The sequence below is a fragment of the Stegostoma tigrinum genome, chromosome 29 (genome assembly GCF_030684315.1).
Source record: "Stegostoma tigrinum isolate sSteTig4 chromosome 29, sSteTig4.hap1, whole genome shotgun sequence".
NCBI lineage: Eukaryota > Metazoa > Chordata > Chondrichthyes > Orectolobiformes > Stegostomatidae > Stegostoma > Stegostoma tigrinum.
In genome coordinates, this window is record NC_081382.1 from 28,039,678 (window position 1) to 28,058,189 (window position 18,512).

Here is an 18,512-nt window from a genome sequence, read left to right on the forward strand (position 1 = left end):
GTAGCTATTCTATGATGATGTTCATGGTTTTTAAATCCTGCCATAGCCTTGCCCACCATATCTCTGTAATATCCTCTCGTCCCACATTCCTCCAGTAAATTTATTTTCATCTAATTTTGGTCTTTTGTGCAGCCCTAGATGAGTCATGATGACCATTAGTGACCATGCCTTTCATACTTAAGTCCCAAGCTCTGGAATATTACACCTACAGCTCCCTGACACTTTCCCTTTCTCTTTCCTTCTTTAAGAAACTTCTACAAAACCTAGGCCAGAAATGAGGGTTTTATCATCTGACCCCATACGTGGAGACATTTTGTATTTATGGTGCTTCTATGAACATAAGAACTAGGAGCTGGAGTAGGGCATCTGGGCCCTCGAGCCTGCCCCGCAATTTAATAAGATCATGGTTGATCTTTTTGAGACTCAGCTCCACTTACCCGCTCACTCACCGTGACCCTTAATTCCTTTACTGTTCAAAAATTTATCTAGCCTTGCCTGAAAAACATTCAGTGAGGTAGCTTCAATCGTTTCACTGGACAGGGAATTCCACAGATTCACAGCTGTTTTGGGTGAAGACGTTCCTCTTGACCTCAGTCCGACATCTGCTTCCCTTTATTTTGAGGCGATGCACTTTAGTCCTAGTTTCACTTGCTAGCGGAAACAACCTCCCCTGCCTCCACCTTATCTATTCCCTTCATAATCTTATATGTTTCTATAAGATCTGCCCTCATTCTTCTGAAAGCACCTGGACTGTTTTTTAATGATAGGAGCAATATATAAATATAAATTTATTGATTTCTTTGTCTTACATCTGAAGGGCTGGGTTTACTGCAGGTAGTTGTTCACATGACACATTAATTCTGGAAGATGAATAATAGTCATCCAAACAGATAGCTATCTGCTGTGGTTGAACAGACTGTTACAATGTGAGCAGTGAATTTACAATTTCCATATTGCTATGTAATTAGGACAAAATCATTTTAAAGTTGTATATAGTTCAGTGAGTTCCTTTATTATGACTTAGAATTGTGTGCGTGGTTTCCAGGAAGTATTTCACAAAGGTTGCCCTCTAAGAATGTCTTGGAACAGTTCTAGTTTCAACATGTTTTTATAAATGACAATGAATTGTGTTGCGTTATTGGAAATTGTCTTTTAGTGCTATCAGCCAGAGATAATTTAACTGCAATTGTGATCGAGCTGCATTCAAAACTCTCAAGCACAGAATTGAGGTTGAAATGCATTCAGTTTTTAACATTGGAAACAGTTGATTTGTGATGAAAATGCTTCTTGAAGTTTTGTTTTGGAGTTTGTCCAAACGTCATTTGGTTTCTGTTTTACTTCTTGCAAAGTTGTTTTGCTCTCACTGTTGTGGTTTAACTTGGCTAGGTAGTGAAGTCAGACTTCCTAGAACTCTCTTCTGTCAATTGAATTGCTATTAGGATAAATTTTAAATTTCAATTTAAAATTCTTGCAATGACTTAAAGGTGTAACAAACAGGTGCCATCATACCATTTGCATTGTTTTCTGGATTCAAGTAGAATAACCTTGCATACTGGCTTGGAGTCTAGATTTAGAACCACACTTCACAGTACCCTCTCCTCTGGATAATACTGACTACATTTCTTGTATCTCATTTTGTGATCTATAAAAGTTTCTAACTGTATGGATAAGTACCAACCCTGTCACTGATTGACAGAGATCAAAGGATTTGCAACACATCTGAGTGTGTCTTTTCAAGTGCTTGACAAACTAGCAAGTCACATTTTGATTCTTGAGACAAGTAATTCTCATTAACAAATTAGCCACCTTTCATGAAAAAAATTTCTTTAGAAAAGTAAGGAAATAATTTTCCTTTTAAAAACTCAACATTAACGTAATCCTTTTCTTGCTGCTTTATTGGAAACAGGGAGGGAAATCCAGAAATGCTTCCCAGTTTAACTGAGGTTGCAACTGAATGTTTGTACAATAGCTTTGATTTGGTGTTATTCCACTGTGTAGACTGCTCGCATTGAAACGAGAATTGCTTTTTGCCTCTGACCATTCTCCCCCCACCCCGCCCCTGGGAAAAAAAATGGCGGTTTGTGGACATAATTTTGTGCTAATTCTTGTTGGCAGTAGCTAGGAATTATTGTGTAACCATTTTAGTTGACTGGAGCACTGTCATTTGTTTCTTCACGCAAGTCACCAGATATGAAAAGCAAAATGATTTTGTTCTTAAATTGTCTGAAAGAATATCACTTCAAGTCATAATTCTTAGAAGCTTTACTCTTTGGGACAAAAATAGAAAATCAAAACAAGTGTCTTTACCGCTCCTTGATAATTAATAGATTGAAATTGGATTGAGTTCGGTCATTTTTGCAACTGTGCTGACAAAACTGTGCAATTGAGAGAACTGTGGTCTTCAACAGAATCCTACATTCTACAATATGTTGAAATGCTTCCCATGTTGCAAGGAGTTTGTTTTATACTTCATGCAGTTTACGTTACGTATCCAGTTGGTGCACTAAGCTATTCTGCTGCTAAGCTCAACCTTTCTGCTCGTAGAATAATTTCAATCCTTAAGTTTCTTTCTTATTAAATTGTCTGACAAATCTGTTGTGACCATATTATTGATTCCTTTTTTAATTAAATCTGATATGCCAATAGTATGCTATAGTTGAATATCGTGTCGTAATATACTCCCCTGCTAAGTGATATTGTTTTTATGATGCACCTCAGGAGAAAGTAAATGCCTTTTTGGGTCAACTACGGGCAATAAACAGACAATCTGTGGTGCAAAATAAGTATTCACTGCGTCCAGCTTTGATAGCCAAACTACATGCTTTCCTATTTCATCCCTTCACATTTGGAAAAAAATTTCCAAAGCACGTTTTCACTTATACTTTTTAATCACTTGCCACTGAAGAACCTACAACGAACACTTCCAAACAGGGAAGGAATGAAATGGGCTGAAGTTAAGAGTAATTTGTGATGGTCTGCAGTGCAGAATTTTGCCTTGCCTTGCGGCAACTGCTCCAATTAATGAACGTACCTTGAGATTTCTGGATAAACACTTGTTTCAAGATCCGAGTTATTCGTGAAATTTTTTTTGCTAAACACTATGGCCTTCTTGATCAAACCTCTATTATTGAATTATCTAAACACAGTAGTTAAAGTTATTATAGTGGTTTTAAAGTGAAAAACGTTCCACTTTTATTGCAATTCTGCTGGTGATGACCTGTTTGTGTTGCGTCACTATTGTTCAGTTTCCCCTGCAGCTAAGAGATCAAGTGTCTGCGACATTCTACGATTAGTAGTATACAGTATCTTTCCTGTACTGTTGTTTGTGTGGTTCAGATTCAAGAAAGGTTGTATGTTTTATTTATTTCAGTGTCGCTCAATGATGCCTGAACTGTGGGATCTGTCTGATGCCTTGCCGGATTTGTCTATGGATCCAATTACTGGTGTTGGCGTGGTTGCGTCTCGCTATCGGGCACCTACCAGTTATGAAGTAGTGAGTACAGTGTTAACCTGTATAACTGTTCTGCAAAGACCTTTGGGATCTGGTAGTAATTTTAAATAGAATACATTGACTTGAATTCCCCACTATCAGTGTTCCAAAAACATCTTGAGGAAACTTATCAAAACATAAAAGGGACTTTTTAATAACATGCAGTCCAACTAGCTTGAATATACTGTCCTCCTAATAGCTGTAATTTCTCCAAGGACTTGCTTGTATCCTTTTAATTAGCTGTTTGATATGGTTATTATTATCAAAAGCTATATTTTGGGGATTTTTTCGGTTTCGTTGCATTTGTGTTCAAAAAGCCTGAATGGCAGAAATTGCACTTTATCATAGAATCGCTATAAACACATCACTTAATATGGAACAGTTTTTCATGGTTTTCAACATCATCTGCCATTTCAAATATTTTGCAACTTCTGATTTGTTTTCAAACTTTCATTTAAACAAAATAAATTATAAAACAAGCATGTTTCTTAGTATTTTCAACTTGAATTGTATTTCTTTGTAATCTACAACAAAATGTTTTCTGTTAGGCCTGCAATAACACATTGGGAGACAAATTAATTCTCTTCTTTGAGCAACAATTAGTATGACTTTATAAACTCAGCAAAAAAAAACAACATACCCTAGAATTTTGCTTCTAAAAACAGCCATCAGGTTTAATCTCCACAAAAAGTGCATGGGTTTATGTATACAGTAATGGATATCTACTGAGTGAGTTACAAGGTTATGATTTGCTTGAGTGCTCCAAGTAATGGTTATAAGATGCTTTGGATTCACTTACCAGGTTTGATGTGTGCAAATCCTTCTTTTAAATTGCACTCTCTTAGTCCACTTCTTAATGTGTGAATTCTTCTGTGGATTATGATGTGAACATTTAAAATATCATAGCTTGTCTAACTATTTACCTCTTTGTCAGCGTTCTACCCAGAACACTCATTACAGATTATTAATAATTTTTGATAATTATCCATTTATATAAGAAAACACTAATACGTTCTGTTTGGAGAATACAACAATATAATTTAGGTTTTCATTAACAGCAAACTCCCAACATGTGCACGTACGCACGCACCAAGTTTATCTTTTAGAAATCCTCTCTCATCCTGTGCACTGAAGAACTCCTCATTAACAATCCCCCTTCTAGCTTAGTTTTTTTTCCTTTCAGTTGTATCTAGTACCTATCTGACCCCTGATCATACTTGCTGAATCTTTCCATCACGTCTGCCCTTTCCACACCAGTGGTCTGAATTACAAACAAAGCCATCTCCGATCACTTCCTTGTATTTTTCACCATTCAAAACCTCCTCAACTCTCGAAACACATTTTTATTCTGTACCTGCTCCTGAAATGTTCTTTTACTAAGTCATTTTGAATTATAGTTTGAAACTGATTCGCCAAACCTTTGAGTCTCAATTTTAGCCTGATATTTCATCGGCCTGTTCAGCTGCTGCATATCTTTTGATGGTTTTATCCCCAGCAAAATGATCATTTTTTCCCCCCATCTTGGCCACACTCTCAGCTATGAAGGATCTAGACAGAGGATGCCATTCCCTCTACCAGAGTTGTTCACAGCTGTAGGATCATTCTAGATGGAAAAAGATACTTCTTGACTTTTATGTTCCACTGCCATCTGTAATCATCATAAACCCCTGCTTGCTAGTGGGGAGACCAGTGGGGTTAACAATGTGCTAGAGATTCATAGGCTTCTGTCATTAAGACTGAAATCAGTTGGTTTAGCTGCCTCAGTTTTATGACTTTGCTTCTGCCCACCAAGTCAAACCTCCCTTCTACTTGAGCCTTGAATCTGTGTCTTCAGTTCTGCTGTTTGAATTTAGAAGAATGAGAGGTGACCTTGTTGAGCAAGGTTCTTGGGCTTGATGGAGTAGATGCTGAGAAGTTGTTTCCTGTTGTGGGAAAGTCTAAGATCAGACAAAGATGAGGAGGAATCTCTTTTGAGGCTAGTGAGTCTATGAAATTCATTACTGTGTAGGCCTGTAGACATTGGGCATTGAAGTATATTTGAAGGCATTTTAAGGTAGACATTTTTAATCAGTATGTGAATCAAGGGTTGTGTGGGGAAAAAAGTACAAAAGTGGAGTTGAGGATTATCAGATCAGTCATGATCTTGTTGATTTGAAGAAGCAAACTCGATGAGCTGAATGTCATTCTGCTCTTGTCTCTTTTTATGATTTCTCTAGTTTCTCCCTCTGTTTCGTACACACATGTTGTCCAATGCTTGCTTAAGCTCATTCTTGCAAATTGCTTACCACTCATCTTTTACTTTTTAAATGGGCATCTCTCCTCTGCTGTCCCCTTCCTTTTCAAAATCATAATCTCTATCCTGAAACAACGGAAACACTGAACAAAGTCATAAATAATATCCTATGCCACTGTGACTATGGTATATTGTCTACTATTTTTATCTCTATCAGTCTCTCTGCAGCCTCTGATGCTGTTACTTATCACCTTCTAACGCCTTCTTGAATTCTTCAGGGGAGCTGCCCTGTGCTTGGCTCCACTTGTAATTATCCACTGGTGACTGGAGCATGACAGCAGTCTCTTGAATTCTTGCCTCTGTATTCTGCTTCGAAAAATTTTCATGCGTCTGTTTCTGGCTTCTCAGCCATGTGCTGCCTTTTAGTGACATAATTCAGTGACAAGGTGTCAGGTTGCATTAGTAAACGGACAATGTCAAGTTTTGTGTTTTACCCCAGGCCTAATGTTCTCTAACTTGGCATTAGATTACTTTCATAGCATCCAGGCTTGGATGAGCTACAATTCCGGACATTGTTTGGAAAATTCAGCAGGTCTGGCAGCATCTGTTGGAGGGAAAACCAGATTAAAGTTACAGGTCTAATGATGCTTCTTCAGAAGTTCTTTTAACCTGACTTACCACACCTGCTGAGCTTTTCTAGTAGTTTCTAATTTTGTTTCTGATCTCCAGCATCTGTAGTATTTTTTGAGCTTCAATTTCCTTCAGTTTATCAATAGTGCTGTACCTAGGACTGTAAGAAATTAATTTGTGACCGTAGCCCAGTTCATTGCACAAGCCAACCTTCCATCCATTGATTCCATCAATACTTTTTGCTGCCTCAGGAAGTTAAATTAAACAAAGACCCCTCTCACCCTAGTTATAATTTTTTTCCAACCTTTTCAGTCAGGCAGAAGATACAAAAGCTTAAAAACTAGTACCAACAGATTCAAGTACAGCTTCTTCCCTGCTGTTATCAGACTCTTGAATTGACCCCTCAAATTTTAAATTTATTGTTAATTTTGCTCTTTGTGCATCTTCTCTGCAGCCACAGCATTGTATTTTTTGCTCTGACTGTTACCATAATACACTTTATGGTATGATCTACCTGTACTGCACACAAAGCTTTATCTAGGCACCTGTGACAATAAAAAATCAAATCAAAAGATGGCTGAATCCACCGTCTTCAGCTTCACAACAAACTACGTATGCTCCCTGAACCATTCACTTTGATAGTACCTTACTGTTGTTAAAACAATTGTTAATGCATATGATGTAATTGGGATCACAGAGACCTGGCTCTACAGTGACCAAGGATTATTCATTTTTTGGGAAAGACAGACAAAGGAAAGGTAGGTGGAATAGCAGTGTTGGTTAAGGTGGAGTTTAACAATAGTAAAGGAGGGCATTAGCCTGGACAATGTGGAATCTGTATGGGTAGAGCTGCGGAACACCAAAGTGAAAAAGATGTTAGTGGGTGTTGTGTACAGACCACTAAATAGTAGCTGTGATGTTGGGAATTGTATCAGACAGGGAATTAAAGATGCATGCAGTAAGGGGACAGCAGTTACTAAGGGTGATGTCAATCTATATATGTTGATTACACACACCAAACTGGTAGCAGTGTGAGAGAGGAGGATTGCCGGGATTGTATGATGAATGGTTTCGTTAGCCAATATATCGAGAAACCAACTGGACAGAAAGCCACCCTAGACTGGCTATTGTGTAACAAGAGAGGATTAATTAACAACATTGTGGTGTGAGATCTGTTGGGGAAGAGTGACCACAATATGGTAGAAGTTTTCCATAAGATGGAGAGTGATGCACAATTAAATCCGAAACTAGGGTCCTGGCGTAACAAAGCATAACTTTGATGCTATGAGGCATGCATTGGCTAGGATAAACTGGCTAAGGATACTTAAGGGGTTGATGGTAGAATGGGAATGGCCGACATTTTAAAGAACACATGGATGAACTTCACAGTTGTACATCCCTGTCTGGCTCAAGTGTAAAACAGAGAAGGTGGCTCAACCGTGACTAACAAGGGAAATCAGAGGCACTGTTAAAGTCAAAGAGGAGGCATCTAAATTGGCTAGAGAAAGCAGCAAACCCAAGGACTGGGAGAAATTTAAAATTCTGCAGAAGAGAACAAAGTGTTTAATTCAGAAAGGGAAATAGAATATGAAATTAGGCTTGCGGAAAAGATAAAAACTGACTGAGAAAGCATCTATAGATGTGTGAACAGAAAAAGACTGGTGAAGACTAATGTAAGTTCCTTGCAGATAGAATCTGGTGAATTCAACAAAAAGATGGCAGACCAGTTGAACAAATACTTTGGATCTATCTTCGTTAATGCAGACACTAGTAACCTTCAGGAAATGTGAGGGGACAGAGGATCAAGCATGAAGGAAGAACCGAAGGAAATCCTTATTAGTCAGGAAATGGTATTGGGGCAATTGATGGGATTAAAACCTGATACGTCCCCAGGGCCTGATGCTCGGCATCCCAGATTACTGAGGGAAGTGGCTCTAGAAATAGCACATGCATTGGTGAGCATTTTCCAGCATTTTATAGGCTCTGGAAGAGTTCCAATGGACTGGAGAGTAGCTAATGTAACTACTCTTTTAAAAAAAGAGGGAGAGAGAAAATGGGGAATTATAGGCCAATTACCCTGACTTCGATGGTGGGGAAAATGCTGAAGTCAATCATTAAGGATGTAATTTGGGCATTTGGAAAGGGGTGATAGAATTGGTCCTATTCAGCATGGATTCACTAAAGGGAACTTAAGCTTGAGACCTCTTCTGAATGTTTTTGAGGATGTGACCAGGAGACCAGACGATGGTAAATCAGTAGATGTTGTTGTGTATCTGGACTTTCATACGACTTTTGACAAGGTTCTACACAAGACATTGGTAAGGAAAATTATAGCTCATGGAATTGTGGGGAATGTATTGACATGGATAGAGAACTGGTTGGCAGACAGGAAGCAGAGTTGGAACAGATGGGTCCTTTTCAGGCTGGCAGACAGTGACAGTTGGGGTGCCGCAGGGTTCACTGCTGGGACCTCAGCTGTTCACAATATATGTTAACAATTTGGATGAAGGAATTGAATGCAATATTTCCAAATTTGCAGATGACCTTAAGCTGGGTGGCAGTGTGTTGCTGTGAGGAGGATGACAAGAGGCTACAGGGTGACTTGGACAGACTGGCTGAGTGGGCACGTACTTAGCAAGTGCGACATAATGTGGATAAATGTGAGGTTATCCTTTTTGGCCATAAAACAATAAGGCAGATTAATATCTGAATAGTGTGAGGTACAATGAGACCTGGGTGTCATGGTGGAACAATCGCTGAAGGTTGACATGCAGCTGCAGCAGGCAGTGAGGAATAGTGAGAGAATTTGAGTATTGGAGTAAGGAGGTCTTGCTAAATAATTACACTGGGCCAGGGTGAGGGGACACCTTGAGTATTGTGCGCAGTTTTGGTCTCCAAGTCTGAGGAAGGACTGCCTTGCTATTGAGGAAGCCCCATGAAGGTTCCCCAGATGATTCCTGGGATGGCAGGAATGACTGGATCAACTGAGCTTGTATTTGCTGGAATTTAGAAGAATGAAGGGTGTCTCATAGAAACGTATAAAATCCTGATGGGACTGGACAGGCTAGATGCAGGAAGAACATTCCCAATGTTGGGAAAGTCCAGAACGAGAGCTCACAGTCTAAGAATAAAGTGTAAGCCATTCAGGACTGAGATGAGGAAGTTTTTTTTTGCTGAGTTACAAACCTGTGAAATTCTCTCCCCCAGGAAGCTGTTGGGACCAGTTCGTTAGATATATTCAAGAGGAAGCTGGACATGGCCCTTATGTGTAAAAGGATCATGGGGTACAGGAAGAAGGCAGGAATGGGATATTGAGATTGCATGATCAACCACAATTGAATTGTAGTGCAGCCTCGAAGGTTCAAATGGCCTATTCCTGCTCCTATTTTCTATATTTCTGTGTTTCTAGCCTCTGTATCATATTCCTGAGGTAAGCTTCTTGCATTATATTCTCTGTGTTATAACCATGATATTAATCAATGTCCTTGGTCATCTGCCTCTTCGCCTCCCTTAACCCAAATCCCACTGAAACTCTCATCCGTTGTTTTTCTTTGTCATGTCCATGCTTAACTGTTCCAATGCTGTATCTACACTTGTCTTACCCTCCAGCCTCTGCAAGTCTCAGCTCTCAATCAACTCTATTTTCTGCATTCCATCTTATCCAAGTCACTACTCTGTCCTCTTTTACCTACATTGACTCTCAATCTACCATGACTCCAATTTAAGATTTGTAAAGCTCATGTTTAACTGTGTTTTTTAAATTTTGCTTGTTTGTACATCAATAATCAACTTGAGCTTCATGAGTCCCCAAGAGCTCAATGCTTCTCCGAGTTTGGCCTTTCCTCTCCCTATTACTTCATTCCATCAGGGCTAATGCTTTGGGAATACTTTTCTTAAATCCTCCTGTTAAAGCTCCCCTTTATGCAGACTTATTTGGCCAGGCTTCCGTACCATCTCTAAATATCTGGTCCTTTAACTCAGCAAATGTTTTTATCTGATTACACTTTAATGGAGTGACATGAAAGATTTTTTTGTGTACACAGTACAATATAAATGAAAATAGTTGATCATTTTAAGAAATCAAATGGAGCAGGGTTTCCCAAACTAGTGGGATCACAGGCTAAAATTTTATAGCTACCACATGAACTTTGGGGCAACAAAGACTGAGAAGCTTTTAAATTTCCCCTCTTTCTTAAAAAAAAATTGGGGATGCCCTCGCTGGCTGATGTTTGAGGTCCCATTCCTATCCTGAAAATCCAGTTAAAAGATGTGCTGTTTTGAAAGATAATTCTAATGGAAGGCTGACTTGTATTTTCATTGAGTTTTGTTTTCATGTGGTGTGGAGGTTATTTGCTTGGACAGTACTTACCGCGCATCCTTAATTGCTCTTGAAAAACTGGTCGTGAGCTACAGCCTTGAATCACTGCAGTCCATATTTGTGTAGGTACAGCCAGAGTGCTATTAGGGAGAGAGCTGTAGGCTTTTGAGGTAGCACTAATGAAGAAATAATAATACAGTTTAAGACCAATGAAGCAACTTAAGGTGGTTGAGTCTAGGACACCATACTGAGGAGCTCCTGCATTGATATCCCATGTCCAATATATTTGTCTTCCAAAAACACACAGTCATCTTCTTTTGCTCTAGAACTCCAATCAGTGGATTATTCTCCCCTTGATTTGCATTGACTAGTTTTGCTAGAGGTTGTTGATCCCACATTTAGTCAATAGCAGCGACACTCAACTCCAATCGTCAGATGGTCATGAAATGTTCAGATGTCAAACTAGGACACAATAAATTTAGTGCATGAAAATAATTGGGTTAATAAATGTTTAAAGCAAAATTATGTTTGTTTGTCCTTTTTTGAGTTCTTTGAAGATGCTGGTATTTTGGGTGTTGACTTTCTAAAAGTATTTGATAAAGTACCATGCAACAGACTCATTAGCAAAATGGAAGCTCATGGAATATGAAGGATGTGGCTCGATGGGTATGAAATTGCTGAGTGACAGAAAGAAGGAGTGGTAAAGTACTGTTGTTTTTCAGACCTGAGGGAGCCGTGCATTTGTATCCCCCAGGGCCTGGTGTTGGGAATGTTGTTCTTATTGATATATTAATAATATGGGCTTGGGTATATAAGGGCATAAATTCAAAGTTTGAGGATGACATGAAAATCACAAATGCAGTGAGGAAAATAATAACTGGCTTCAGGGAGACAGACTGATGAAATGGGAGACTTTGTGACCAATGGAATTCAACACTGATACGTACAAAATGATTTATTGTCGTGGATAGAATGAGGAGAGACCAAATAAATCTGGTAATACAATTTTGAAGGGAGTGTACTAACTGAGTTTCAGAGAGTCTATCTACGCAAGTCTTTGAAGGTGACAGGACAAGTTGAAATAGTTGTTGAAAAGGCATATGGGATCCTTGGCTTCATAAATACAGGCATTCAGTACAAAAGAGAGGAAATAATGCTAAACTTTTATTTTAAAAAAAAAAATTGGTTGGGCTACTGCTGAATTGTGTCAATTTCTGAATGTTATACTTAAGGACGTAAAGGCCTTTAAGACTCTGCAGGAGTGATTTAGGTGAATGGTACTAGATATGTAAGTAATGATATGGAGCGATTAGATGAACTGGAGTTGCTGTCCTTTGACAGCAAGCGAAGAAAGTTAAGGAGAAATGTGATTGAGGTGTTTAAAATCTTCAAGAGTTTTGGTCGTGTTATTAAGGAAGTTTATAGTTTAAGAAGCAATGTAACCAGAGGACACACATTTTAAGATGTTGTGACAGGAACCAGCGGTATCATGAAAGAAAATTGTGCAGTGATGTTGTAGTTCATAATTCACTGCCTGAAAGAGCAAGAAGGAATGGAATGGCTAATTGGAAATGTAGAATAAAAATGTTGGTCTATGGGGAAAGAACAGTGGAAACGACTAATCAAACTGTTCTTTCACAGATCAAGTGTTGCCATGATGTACTGAATGGCCTTCTTTGTCATACCATTCAACGGTTCTATACAGGAGCAGCAGGTCCTCCTCTGGTTGTATGTTGTTTGGAAGTGAAATCCACACACTTGGCTCCAAATTAGTTTGTATCCCACCTTGAGACTTGATGTTTGGAATATTCAGTTGAACTTCAATAATTCAATAAGTGAACTCAGTAAATCGTCTTTTGAAGTTAAACTACAAAAGCTTCAAATGACAATTCCTTGGAAATTTGACAGATTTTTTTTGTTTTTAGTGGTCAGTGTATAAAGAGCACAGAATCTTTGGAGTTCTTGAATCATTCACAAACAAGGACCAAACATCTGAGTTAGCAAGATCATCTTCCTTGATGGGCTGTGCTGTTTGCTGGAGCTTTCAGTTTGTATTGCAGTGTAGATCTCATTTTGCTTCAGCTGAATGGCTGTGATGGGGATTACTACAAGCTTAGCCAGCACTTTAATATTTCCAGCTGTGTCATTTAAACTGCTGCTGTCTGTCTCCACAAGCAACAGTGCTGAGCAAATCCTCTTAGTGATAAAGAAGTATTACGTTTGTAGACAGATGTTGCAATCTTCTAAGTGAGCTATAGAGCTGTTGTGAATTTTTAGGTGTGTGAATTGATACGAAAGATGTACAGAACTTGCAGCAATTCTCTCTGTCAGTGTGCTGGAAGACGTGCCATTGTCTCTGCACAAGTGTGGCAATCAGACATAGACATAATAAACCAAATGGCCTCCTTCTGTGGTTAGAATCATAGAATGGTTACAAGTGCAGCTCTGCCATTGTAGTCAATGTCAGTTCAAAGGATTTGAATTTTACCTATCAATTCTGAAAGTAACCTGGTAGTTTGCTAATTCAGCACCAGCCATGGCTAAGGGGAGAGATCGTCAGTGTAACCTACGCTGTGATAATCAGTTTGTAGATTAAAGTTACCAGCTATATAGGAACTAAGAATCATTTTGAATTGCTTTCTTGAGAATCAAGTATAATATAACCATAAAGATCCCAAACCAAAACATCAGCTTTCCTGTTCCTGTGATGCTGCCTGGCATACTGTGTTCCTCCAGCTCCTCACTTTGTTATCTTTGACTCCAGCATCTGCAGTTCTTGCTGTTTCATAAAGATTTTCAATTGTTTTTAAATATTAACTTTTTTCTGTAGTTTAGAATTTAAGAAGTTGCTTACTGAAGTTGTGTTTGGTTAGTGTTGCTTGAAGTTTGTGTTACAGTAAAAGTATTTAAATATTTTGTGGTTGTAATCTGTAACCTGGATGCTGTGCAACAAGTGAAAGTTGTAATGTACTTAAAAAGTCTTTAGCATCTGTACTTATTTTTAAGAATGTTTAGGAAGGACTTAAGAGTTTGCGTTATTTTTTAAGTTTCTTGAAGAATATGAAATACTGGTCTAGTGATCCTGAATCTAGAAGCAGTACCAACAGGAAGGAAGTTAAGTTGCAGACATTTTGTGGACTTCAATGAAGAGCTCCAGCAAAGGAATAATAGATACATTTTACAAGGAGCTGCATTTATAATGCAGTTGAAAAGGACAGGGCTAAAGAAAAAATGAATTGTCCAAATCCAGGTCTGTTCTTTAATTTGGCCACGGTTAATTGGACTAATTGACAAAGATAACTGAATGAGACCCTGTGGAATGATGCTATCAACAGTGCCATGAACCTAGGAAAGGAGATTCTACAGGAATGTGCCACTTGGCTGATCACTGCCAAGTGGGCCCTTGGGTGGAATACAGTTACTGAAGAATGTGACAAAGGCTGAATCAATTGAATGGCAAAGTGAGAGATTTTATGCTCTAGCTGCCAAGTCCAGGATCTTTGGAACTACATTTGGCGGTATGTAGTTATGGGAGCTTTATGGGTCATTGTAGATACGTAAGACCTATTTTTGATTCTGATTCATGTTAAAGTTGAAATGGACAAAAAGTGAAATCTTGCTGGTGTTTCCTTCATTTGTCTCAAGGAGGAGATCTCTTTCTTTGAATTTTGTTATTTTCGTTTTCATTGTTTAGTCACGTGGAACCTGAATATTGCTGAAAGGAAACACATTTTCACAATCTTTGATCTTGCACTCAGGGCAATTTTTGCAAGAAATATTAATGTAAAGAGGAGCAATATGATTATATTGAGTGAGAAGAGCATGCTGATTGTTGAAACATTGCAATGGAGAATACGCCAGTTAAATGATGACTGACAGTTGACTATCAAATGATGTTTAAATTTATATTAGTTAAGTTGATCCTGATTAGTCTAACCACTGCCCTGAGGCATGAGCCAGAGAATGGTTGTTGTTATTCAGATGAGCTAGGTGCAGTCTGTATTCGCGTTCATTGAGGCTGCAAAAAAACAGGTCCCTGTATAATATGTACCTTCAGTGCATGCAGTGTGCTACACTTATGAGTCCAGCAGACCATCTCATGTTGGATGTCTGCATACCTGTTTGCGCACCCAGGATCACTGGACAGAATTTGCTCAATTTTCAAATCACAACAGATGTTGAACACTGTGTTTAGGATGATTGGGCATGGTCAGTACCTTTATTGTGACAAATAGCTGAAGAGAAAACTTTGGTGTGATCTTTAGGATGCTTGGCCGATATACCTGTTGTCACATGGACACTGAAATTCCTATACCACATTACAGTTGTGTAATAGGTAGAACATCATTGGGCTTGACAGCAGTTGCGAACACCATTTGTATTCTGACTGTATAATATCAGCAGGAAGCAGCAGGCTTCATCTTACCCGTCGCTCACATTTTTTTGAGGTACCTTGTGTAGATTGAGCACGTTTAAGGCTGCCATTTTCAGTTCTAAGGTCTGTTCGTGAGTCTTCTTGATACAGCAAGAAATGATCTAATCGTGGTAGCCACTGACCTGCATTAGAGATTTGTTGCACTCTATTTCAGCATCAATCTTGTATGATGGACACATGGCTTGGGGCCTATTTACAAGGCCAACTGCGTAACATATGGAACTGTAGGAAGCTCAATGCATACTTTTTACAGCAAAAGTAGAATTGTGGTAGTCCCTTGTAGGGAATTCTATTGCACGTTTTTCAACTAGCCTATCAAGAAAAGGGAGCTTATTTGAGTACTCCTTAAAAGGTGAATTTAAGCATAGGATGGAGTCCATAAGAAGGTGTAAGTAAATTCTTGTGTTTATCTGCAGATTGAAAAGTAACAAATTTATCATGTGCATAAAGGAAATATGAACTGTTTAAGATATCTCTGAATTTGAGCAACAGGTGAAGTTTACTGTTTCATACAGGTGCGATATTATGGCAATGTGAGTGATGTTCAAAGTTGACAGGACGCTGCTGTCAAACAGTAATATGTTTTAGCTATCATCCAAATGAGTACTGTGGTACATATATTTAATGCCAAGCCACTGAAATCTACAGGCCGTGGTGGATCCTACCACACAAGGCTCCTATGGCTGTTTGCAACATGAGCATACTGAACCAAACTGTTCTTTCAAAAATTTTAAACCATATCCAATACTTGATGCAGTTCTGTCCTCGGGTGCCATTTACTAAGTAATCCTGAGTGTGTTATGAATTACACTCGTGAGGAATCTTGCACATTTGCTTTCTGGACTGTAAACTGGAATTGAAGTTGGTCTGGTGTACAGCTGAGATACGAGGAGACGGCAACTTGTGAAAATCAAGTCGTTCACATTGTCTTGCTCAACTTAAAGAAGTTGTTGCTTTTTGAAGTAGTAAGGAGGATTCTTTGAGATAGGTGGCACCCAGAGTCTTTTGTGTTAAGGATAGACTGCCTGACAGCAGCCTTCTATTTGATCGAGCTAAAGTTTGTTGCAGTGCTGCGAGCGTTGGGCAACCAGAGACGTCCAGAGCTGTCAAAATTAGAACGTCTCCCTCATCCTGTCATGCAAGAAGCCCAACAATTCAGTAAGAAAAGAGCTATGTCCAGAGGTCAGTCTATAGCCCAGCAGCCACCCTACAGCTCTGCATACTAGTTGACGTTCTAGCACATCAAGTTCCAGTTTCTTTGGTCACTGCCACATGTAGACCTCTACTCCATGTTACAGAAATTGGAGGGAATGTATCCCAAGTCCATTGGAACAAGTATCAAAGTGAAGAACTATCATTGCTTTACAAACACGTGTCAGCTTTGCTGGAATCAGACGGCATTGTCGGAATCTATTTAATTCCCCTTTGAGACCTGGATATGTGATCCTCAGAGTTTTATTTTCCCACCCTTATATCATCTGTCTTTTATCTGTCTTTCTTGTGAATGATTGATTTAATGTCTATATGTATATTTAGGGTTTTTGAAAGGTTTTGCTTTATGCCACATGGTGATAGTTTAGGAATCCATTCCTTTCCCTGCCATTTGTTAAAGTTGAGTGCATTACAATGAATATAATTATTTTTTATTCACGACAAAAGCTGGTGTGAATTGCTTCAGTCTTGCATAGCAATCAGTCAAGCAAATTGGTCTTATTGATCTAATTGGGATCTTCTACCTGTTGAGATGGCTCGTGGGAAAAGTACGGCATGATTATTGGTGCACTCATCCCAGCTACATTGCGACATTGCAAGTGGCAGATCTTGAATTGTTTCAGTCACAATATGGAATGCTTACGTGTCTTGAAAGATACGCTCATTAATATGCAGGAGCCTGTTCTTTGTCAACAAACAGAACATTTAGATGCATTGTACCTGTTTCAACTGAACAAAATAGTTGTTGATTATTTTGTGGTTAATGCCCCTGATCAAGGGATTGCCTTGTCAGAGGCAACCTGAAAAGCTTAAATTGAACTTTGTTTTAGTTTGATTGTAAAGATTTTGTAATCTGCCTGTTTAAAGAGATTACTATACACCTCCAGAGCAGGTGGAAATTGAACGTGGGCCTCTTGGCAATGGCCTAGTGGTATCATCGCTAGACTATTAACCCAGAAACTCGGCGAATGTTTTGGGAACCCAGGTTTGAATACCACTATGGTCAATGGTTGAATTTGAATTCTTAATTTCAGATTTTTTTTCAGTCAATCTACTGATTATCGTGCAATTACTGTTGATTGATGGAAAAACCCATCTGGTTCACTCAGGGAAGGAAATCAACCATCCTCACTGAGTCCGGCCAGCATGTGACTCCAGGCCCACAGTATTGCGCTTGGCTCTCAATTGCCCTCTGAAATGGCTTAGCAAGCCATTGTCTTGTACCAGTTGCCACAAAGTCTCAAAAAAATGGAACTGGATGCATCACCTGGCAATGACCTCTGCACTGAAAAAGACAATGGCAGAAACAGCACTGTTGACTCTGCAAAGTCCTCCTCACTAACATCTGGGGGGTTAGTGCCAAAATTGGGAGAGCTGCCTCACAGACAAGTCAAGCAACTGCCCGACGTAGTCATACTCAGAATCATACCTGAGAGACAATGTCCCAGACACCACCATCACTATCCCTGGATATGTCCTATCCGACCGGTAGGACAGACCCAGCAAAGATGGTAGCACAGTGGTATACTTTCGGGAGGGAGTTGCCCTGGGTGTCCTCAACATTGACTGCAGACCCCATGAAGTCCATGACAGTATTAGTAAGAGTGACCATTGCACAACGGACAAAGTCCTGCTCTCACATTGAGAATAACTTCCATGGTGTTGTGCAGCACTATCACCGTGCGAAATGGGATGGACTTTGCACAGATCTAGTAACTCAAGACTGGGCATCCATGAGGTGCTGTGGGCTACTCACAGCAGAATCACTCGACCATTACTATCAAGCCAGAGGATCAACCCTGGTTCAATAGAGAGTACAGGAGGGCCTGCCACGAGCGGCACCAGGCATACCTGAAGGTGAGGTATCAACCTGGTGAAGCCACCAAGTAGGACAACTTGCATGCCAAACAACATGAACAGGAAGTAACAGACAGAGCTAGGCAATCCCACACCCGATGGATCAGAATCTAACCTCTGCAATCCTGCTGCATCCAGTCATATAAAATGGTGGATACTTAAACCACTCACTGGAGGAGAAGGCTCCACAAATATTCACATCCTCAATGTTGGAAGAGCCCAGCACATCAGTACGAAAGATAATGCTGAAGCTTTCACTGCACTCTTCAGCCAGATGTGCTGAATGGATGATCCATCTCTGTCTCCTCCAGTGGCCTGCAGCTTTACAGATACCTGT

General features: G+C 39.4%; 1 protein-coding gene across 4 annotated transcripts in view; it reads left to right on the plus strand.

The window, feature by feature from the left end:
- mvb12ba (multivesicular body subunit 12Ba) overlaps window positions 1-18,512 on the plus strand; it is a 176,062-nt gene that overhangs the window by 14,900 nt on the left and 142,650 nt on the right. For all 4 annotated transcript variants that reach the window (XM_048559146.2, XM_048559144.2, XM_048559145.2 and 1 more), the window contains exon 2: window positions 3,371-3,493. In XM_048559146.2, the coding sequence (XP_048415103.2) occupies window positions 3,380-3,493 (114 nt within the window). In that variant the 5' untranslated portion in view covers window positions 3,371-3,379. The remainder of the gene's footprint in view (window positions 1-3,370; window positions 3,494-18,512) is intronic.